Here is an 8836-nt window from a genome sequence, read left to right as displayed (position 1 = left end):
AACTGATACAAGTATTGTTTGAAAACAATTTAAAAAGAAGAAAAAAACTGATAAAACTTAGGGGAAATTAACAGAAATGAAAAAAACTGACAAATATTGTTTGTAAACAATTTCATTGTTTTTTGGTTTTTTTGGAATACACAATTTCATTGTTTAGTTGCATTTTAGAGGCAAACCTTAAAGAAACTTAGCTAGGAAGAAAACTCAGTCTGTAAAATTTTCCCCTTTTCGTTCAATGCAATAATTTCAAGACATATAACAGTATATGTATATATATACTAAACCTTGTTGAATAATCTTCAACTTATTACGTGACAATTTAACCATGACACTAAACCTTGTTGAATAGTCTTCAACTTATTACATGCCAAATTGGCCATAACTAAACCTTGTTGAATAGTCTTCAACTTATTACATGCCAAATTGGCCATAACACTAAACATTGTTGAATAATCTTCAACCTATTACATGAGAAATTAATCAAAATCTTAAAGAAACGTGTCATTCTGATATCAAAGATATCCAATATACGGTTGAAATGTTGAATTATGATCAACGCCCCTTGCTAGCTGATCTTTCTTCCAGTATTCGAAGGCCAACATACCTGCCCAAAGAACAAAATTTGGAGTGGGAAAACAACAACAATATATTCTTATTATTCACGTCCAAACTAAGGATTTAGTTACTATGATTTAGTTAAATATTGAAAACTAAAGTAGTTGTATTATGTACAGGTAATGTCCATGTGGTTTTATTTGAATGCACTTAACATGCATACCTGCCTAACATCATAAGAGTGGCCTGAGGATTGGTCCCTGGTGATGAATTGAATATAGATCCATCAACAACACGTAATGCCTTGATCCCCGTGACCCGGAGATCTCCATCAACTACCTTTCCGGCGGAGCATCCACCATGGTAATGCCAATGTGTGGCTACCGTATCTCGACAAAAAGATGCATCATCCGACTGGTTCATTGGTAAAGATGGTTTAAAAAGGTTAAAACCTTCTAGACCTGGCAAATCTCGAGTCTTAAACGGTTTCAATGCGTTTGTTTTTAATAGATCACGCATCTTCCCCATGGCACTAACACATTGAGAAAGGTCCCCCTCTTTTGCAAAGTAGTTGAATTTGACATTTGGGGCTACTTTGGCATCATACGATGATTGCAGTTTAAGAGAACCATGGGACAATATGGGTCCTCTAACTTTGACCATAAAGAACCCGAAACTTGAATTTATCGTCACGGGAATAGTTGGATTAGGGAAAATACTATAGGCCTGACTAGAATATGGCGTGCCAGAGATAGACTCTATATCGAAATCACTTGTGAAACCAGCAATCTGAGAATAAGTAGGTACTATTGGAGATGGGGGCAAAATGATAATGTTACTACGAGGATTGTCACGCATAAACTTTCCAACGTAAGGTTGTGGGTGAACAACTGGGATTTTAAGAGATGTAAGGTAGGACTTTGGGCCAACACCACTAAGTAGTAGAAGCTGAGGACTCCCAATTGCCCCTGCACTCAATATAACCTCACCCTTACCACGTATCGATGCCCAGTGAGACCTCCCGTTTGAGTCATTGTATATGATTCCTTTAGCTGACGGATCTGCATTAAATTGTTATCAGAATTGGACATATATTTAGTTTACAATTAAGTATATAGAATAGATTCAAATCCCTCAAATATGCTTCTTTTTAACTCCATGATAGATTTTTTTTATTGTAAAACGATATATTTGTTAAATTAGATGTTAGATTAGAGAGCCGATGGGTTATGAACCCACGCCATAGTACAAAGGCAACACTCCCCTCCACCACTGTGATATGATAGATTTGATTTTTGATTTTTGGAACATATATACAAGATCAAAATCAGAGTTCAATCAAAATCCAATCTAAAGTGGTTTAATGAAAAAAATAAAAAACCTTAACTCATGTTATCCAAGGATGGAAATCTCAATGGCCTTTAATTGTATATATCGAACGTTAGCATACCTGATGCTTTGGAAGAGAAAATGATCCTCTCTACAGTGGCATGAATTGCAACTCTCAGGTTTTTCGGATGTCCTTTATTTAGCAGTTCCACAGCTCCATATCTTCTTCCACGATTATCAAACAACGCACCCGAGATTTTAGTTCCCTCAACGCTATCCAAAGTGAATCCATTGTCTGGACGAACACCAGCTTCTAACAATGCATCTTTCACAACAGATTGCCACTGTGATACATTCGGACGGAATACGATAGTGTCTTCAACCCATTCATATGACTTATTGACTAAGTTCATGTCCAATTTAATTCCTGATTTCTTGTAGAATTCACTGTCGGCTCTTGAGTATGCACCACCACTGACCATACTTGTCCCGCCTAGGATACGTCCTCTTACATTAGCTACACCATCTTCTGATACGAACCTCTGGAGCGGCGTCGTACCGTCATCTTCTAGCATGAAATTTTCAAGAATCCCTTCGACAGTCGACACACTTGGATATGTTGTTGGAATATCGCCCCTTTCTAGAAGGAGCACCGAGTAGTTTGCAGATAAAGTTGTTGCCAATGGGCACCCTGCCGTGCCTCCTCCAACTACAATGTAGTCATATTCTTCTTGTAATGGTAGATCAGTTGCGTTACGTACAAATTTCAAGTAGCTAAAATCTGCATTATAAGAATGAAGAGAAGAGGGAAAAAGTTTATAGAGAATTATTTGTTATTAAATTATTTTTCACGTAAGTTACTTCGAAGAATCAATGGGACTTTCAAAATATATTTAGTACCACGAACGTCAGATGGAGGAGCAAGTGAATGAATCCCTGGTTGAGGACACAAGACAAAAATGTAAAAGACCAATAATATAGCAGCAGTTGTTGATTTCTCCATATTGTTTTCAAAACAATATATACGTTTTTTTCCTGAAAATAAAATATTAAAAGAAAAGTTAGTTTCATGTTCTTCAAGTAAAGACTTTTGAAGTGAAATTACTCTCCATCAAAACTCTAAATTTTAGCTCTACACGGGAGGAGAAAAACAGTTTGGCAACCTAATTTGTCTTTTGTGTGCCGAGTTTTGCATTTGGCAACTCTCCAATGGAGTTAGTCTAAAGAAATTATATTTCCCATCATATCGTTTTATAACATTTTAACAATAATACTACCATAATCCAAGTTACGTATTAATAGAAATTTTTCTATCAATAAAAAATGATGAAAAAACTATTTAATCTTCTATTACAACAAAAAATTAAAAATAATAACATAATTTCACAAAACAAAATCTTGCTGCTTTTTGTTTAAATATCACGTGTAGGTGATTTTAACATCTCTTAAAAAATAAAGAATAAAACTAAACCACCCTCCCTCTCTCGATAAATTATAGAGTGGTACTGTAGTACCATGCGGCAAGGACTTACTAATCAGATTAAGACACGTGTAATTGTGAGATAATATAAATATTTATAATTTTTTTATTTATTTCATTAACTATCAATAAATCTGAAACCTCTCCGGCTGCTTCCCGCTTCTTTCTGTTCATCAAGAAATCTTTAACTTCATCTCTTTCTTCTTCGTCCATCTCCTCCTTGCCTTCTTTCTGTAGCAGAACCTCGTCATCCGTGCGTTCTACCGGTGAATGACTACTGATCAAAATTTAAATGGGACTTTTGAATCATGGAGGTCCCTGTCCGAAATGAGTTGGGTTTAAAACGTTCACCAAATATTGCATATTTTTAATGACCGGCCGACGGAATTAGATCCTCTCCGGACAAATTTCATATGGACCCTCTGGACCACTTAATCCCGACTGTTCACCATAGAACCGACGGTGAGGACTAAAACTTTTTTTTATTTGAACTCTTCGCTCACTTTCGTCAAACTCTTCTCGGTTCCCCTCGGCGACAGTTTAGAAAGAAAAACACGAAACAATGAAAACAAGAAATTAAAAGATGAAACTTGAAACACTTTTCAGATTCTTTGCAGCTGAAAATTAGTGAAAGGATGAAAAATTGTATTTTTGGATTTGTACCAATCTTGAAGGTTTGGAAAATTGAAACATTTTTCAGATTTTTTTGGCAGTTGAAAAATAGTGGGAGGATTGAAAGTTGTAGATTTGCAGCAACCTTCAAGGTCTGGGGCTTTTCTTCAATGAAAGTCTGGAGCTTTGCTTCAAGGAATTGTCTTGTGGGAGGAGACAGAAGACAACCGACGAAGTTGAGGCGGTGAAGAGTTAAACGCATTATTAATAAATTATTAACTGATTATTCAATTCACAATTCCACGTGTCTTAATATGATTAATAAGTACTATCATTTGGCCTTGCCACGTGGTACTACACTACCATTTTATAATTTCTCTCCACTCTCTCTCCATTCCCACGTTCTCTCTTACTCTCTTCATATTTTCTTCAATTTTAAAAACAAAGATAAGACATTTCACACACTTTGCTTGTGGGCATGGGCATATACTAATTTAAAATAAAACATTCTTTTTTCTCAAAAAAGTTATACCATTACAAATTTCTAATTAATTAATTTTTTTATTACACAAATGATAGGATACTTTACATTAAACTATGTGAAAGAAGATTCGAATACAAGGCCTAAACTGCTAGGAAATACTCTTAACCGATTAAATTACAAGACACTTTACCATATTAAAATAGTTTAGAGAGCATAACAACGATAACATGTTTATTGAATATATCGGATTGTATTGTTAGTGAAAACAAAAAAGACTTGAAATTTAGAGCAAAAATAAATCATAGAAGATACAAGATTTACCCGAGACCACAATATTGCCTTTGGTTTTGAAGCTATTTCCAACAACTCCTTACCCGCAATGCAGTGGCGTAGATTTGCTGTGATCTTATTTCCTTATATAGATGCTCGCTAGGCCGCTGAAGATACTAGGCATAAATGCATCTGTCACTTTCCTTTATTATACAAGGGGTTGCTATCCACACATCTCATTTTACTTCTCACACACCCCTTAATAATTTATGTCTGTTGATCTTCTTCAATTCATCCGATCCGACGACCGAAAATTAAAAAGATATGTGAGAAGTAAAATGAGGTGTGTGGATATCGCATCCCTTATACAAGTCTTCGTTCTTCACTTGTTAATTTTAGTCTTACTTAGACTTCTAAGAACTTATGGGTCTGCATTATCTTATCTACTACCATTGAGATTGCGGTCGTTCATAAAATGTCCTTGAGAACAAGTAAAATAGCGACGAAATTAATATGTATAGTTTAATGATCAATGTGACAGGTACCCCGTTTAAATATCAATTATGTGAATTCAGTACATAAAATATTTCCATCTAAGTGAAAAATGGCGCGGCATGGAATTGTGCAATTTTGACTAAACTTTGGTTATATACATATAGTTATTCCACCAGTCTGCACTTGGACATTTGGTGGCTTTGGGGGTTTACTACTTAACAACACATACATTTTCTTTATCAAATTACTTTTCAAATCATTTTGCTCATTTCTTAAAAAATCTCAATTAAATAAGGATAAAATGATAAAAATACCCTTAATTTTCATCAAATCATTTCTATTATTTTGGTCCTTATTTAACAAAAATTTTCACATAATAACTAAAATGATTGATGGTGGCAAACTCAAGGACCACTTCTATGGATTACTATGCTTATTTTCTATTGGTGACATCACATAATTTGTAAATTTGATCTAAAAAGTTGGTCTACCTAGAATCACTCTAATTGTTTCCATCGAAGCGAAAAATGGCACAGCATGGAATTCTGCAAGTTCAAACTAAACTTTGTTTATAGTAAGGTTTTGTAGCTAAAATGGTTCCTGAGATTAGCATGACTCATCATTTTGGTCCATGAATTTGTCCACTATTAATTTGGTCATTCCGTGAAAAAATCTCCATTAAATAAGAATAAAATGACAAAAATACCCTCGATTTTCATCAAATCATTTTGACTTCTTGTTTATTAAATTGAGAGTACTTTTTAGTTGTCAGCCCTCCTCCAATCTATTCAAACTGAAAAAAAAAAAAAAACGAAGGAAAAAATGAAGACATGATATATAATATGAATGAACCAGATTAAAAGAAGTCTCACCAATTAAGTGTAGGAGAAGGAGATTAGACTGATGTAGATTAATCACGAAATAGACTGAGGATTCGAAAGGCACAAAATCAAGTAGAAGGAATAAACCTTTGTAGATTTGAACTGTAGGTGTCCGATTTGACCCGTTACCTATTGTTTTAAAGAGACTAGCAATGCACATGAAACTCATCGCCTTGCAATGATGTATGGGCTTTTTAAGTTTTAAGGACGTTTTGATGTTTTGTAATTTGTTTAATTTTATTCGTATTTAGACTTCAAAGAATTTCTAGGCCTAAGAGGTGTTATAAATATGACCTTTTTAAAAAAAAAAAAAAACAATATTATCTATATTAAGGGAGAGCATGTGAGTTTAGGCTCACAATAGGCTAGTAATAATGTGGTTCAAATTCGTCTGTAGCGAAAATCGAATTTAAAACTTCTCACTTACAAATATAGAGGAATATCACTAGACCGTAGTACTAAGTGGTATAAATATGACATTTAAGTGTGTTATCTTATCAATTATTATTCAATAAAAGTGGAGTTTTCAGTCACCAAATTTTTTTTTAATTTTTGTTATTATTATGGATTCCAATTTAAATATTCTTTAAAATTATCTAAACTACACATTAATGAAACTCTCTTTGTCAGTTGATGAAAATATATTTGTGTTTGCTATCACAACAAAATTAGTTAAGGATAACAACGTAATTTCATAAAACAATTTTTTTTTTAAATTTATGAAAAGGCGATAGATTATTATTTCAAAAGAGTAGCAAATTACATGATAGATCTTCAAACAAAATATCTGAAATCAGGTCGGGAGGAACGCGATCTCAATTACAATTTGAGCTGATAGAAGAGCAAAACGTGCAAGCCAGTGAGCAGCTCCGTTTGGCTGGCGACGGACATGAGTGAGAATAACTCCTGTGATTGAAGAATGAGTGCCTTCCAGTCATGGTCAACATGTGGGATTGTGGTCATTCATAACTGATCCAACATATCTAGAACACACATGGTTGAAATTAGCGGATGAAGATGCCTTTGAAAAAAAAAATGTACATAGTTGATGAATGTGACATGTACCCCATGAAAACTCAACCAAGCGAAAAATGTCGTGGCAAGTTCAAACACCTTTGTATATTTAAAAGTGGTAGGCGAGTCCACCACTGCACTTGGACATTTGGTGTCGATGGTTACGACCTAAAACAACACATACATTATTTTTATCAACTTACCATTCAAATGGTCGTGCTATATGGCCCACTGATTGATGCTTTTAACCCACCACGAAACAAATTAGGACAAAATTTATCCTCAGTTGTCACCAAATTAGAACTAATCCATTATTTAGTCCGGTATTCCAATGAGGTCTCTGTTAATGTAGCAGGTGAAAGTATGAAGAAGGAGAGGTTCGAGAGGTTCAGAGAGAAAGAGGAGAAGATATGAAAGTTTTCTTGTATTGATTTCTTAGCAATTACGAAAGCACGGTGAGAAGGTATTTATCCGTTTCACAATATCCTAACAAACTAACTCACTATCTAATCTTCTAGCAATATCACAATCACACATTTATCTTTATCAGTCTACGTCGCACGATCTGACCTGGAGGTTTAGACCGTGACCAATCAATGGGCCACAATAAAGTCCACGAAGATGTTTGATATTGCATGAGTAGTAGAATGCTCAGTTGACTGAAGTTGTGATATATGGATGAGGATAGTCGAGAATTTTAAGAATCTTCACATTATGGTCATTTATTGTATATTGTGTGATTAGTTTTCGTTAGATACTATTTATGTTTAATTTTAAATAAATAAATTCAAAATAATTTTTAACCTCACGACAAAGATCCCTAAGATTCCCACAACTTGAATCCGAATGAGATCCAAATCCGTGATATGTCATATGACATGGTTTTTACAAGCTGATCACTCAGGTAGGAAAATATTGGCCAAGTGGAAGCTGATGTTGCATTGCATCAGTAGTAGATTTGGTCATGATAAAATGGGGTATGAAAGCTGAAATGTCAAAGCATGGATGCCATTATCTACAACTAGCCTTCAAGTGCGGGCAGAAGATATTTTTTTAATCACAGTGTGCTATGTATGAATTACACGATTTAAATGTATTTATATGCGTGAATTAACAAAAGGAAAGTCAAATGCTTGAAGTAAATGAATAATCATAGATCATGCTAAAAAAACCCCCCACAAACCAATCAAAGTAGCTGAATTTACATAATAAAATTGGTCTTTCAATTTCCATCTACATTCTATTGAATTTACATTAAGAATAAAGAAAATAGTATTTAATAAACAACTGATTGAATCACATTTTTGCTAGCCTATTGTGAGGCTAAGCCTGCCCCCTCCCCCTTAGTTTAGATAATATCGTTTGTTTAAAAAAAAACTAATCATTTGATAACTAATTTAATCACATTATTATGCAAGTGCGAAAGTCCTTTTTATAACCAGCATTAAACGCCTTTTAAGATATTTTGAACGTGTTTAAAATAGAGAAAATAATATTTAATGAACAACTAATTGAATCACATTATTGCTAACCTATTGTGATGTACTAATTAAAAAAAAAAACTGTATAAAAAGAATTAATTATTTTTAAAAAATTGTTAAAATGATGAAAATACCCATACATTATTTGGTGCATTATTTTGGGTTGCTTTTGAAATTTTTTGTTTTGGGAACATTTTTGTCCAAAACTTTTTGGTCAAGCTTGTGACCCCAAAAT

General features: G+C 33.9%; 1 protein-coding gene and 1 long non-coding RNA gene across 2 annotated transcripts; both read right to left on the bottom strand.

The window, feature by feature from the left end:
• Positions 1–244: 244 nt before the first annotated feature.
• On the bottom strand, positions 245–4899 carry LOC103429895 ((R)-mandelonitrile lyase 2-like). Its single transcript, XM_017330807.3, has 5 exons — positions 4781–4899; positions 2785–2917; positions 2006–2665; positions 779–1616; positions 245–604 (listed from the first exon to the last, which is right to left on the bottom strand). Exons 2-5 carry the CDS (start codon positions 2885–2887, stop codon positions 553–555), a joined length of 1653 nt encoding a protein of 550 aa, XP_017186296.1. The 5' UTR covers positions 2888–2917; positions 4781–4899; the 3' UTR covers positions 245–552.
• Positions 4900–6688: 1789 nt separating this feature from the next.
• Positions 6689–7534, bottom strand: LOC139189132 (uncharacterized). The gene is made up of 2 exons (XR_011572687.1): positions 7172–7534; positions 6689–7089 (listed from the first exon to the last, which is right to left on the bottom strand). It is a non-coding gene; the product is annotated as an uncharacterized lncRNA (long non-coding RNA).
• Between the last annotated feature and the right edge of the window lie 1302 nt (positions 7535–8836).

This window comes from Malus domestica, chromosome 11 (genome assembly GCF_042453785.1).
Source record: "Malus domestica chromosome 11, GDT2T_hap1".
NCBI classification, from domain to species: domain Eukaryota; kingdom Viridiplantae; phylum Streptophyta; class Magnoliopsida; order Rosales; family Rosaceae; genus Malus; species Malus domestica.
The sequence above is the reverse complement of the archived record's forward strand: the minus strand, read 5'-3'. Positions and strand labels throughout refer to the sequence as shown.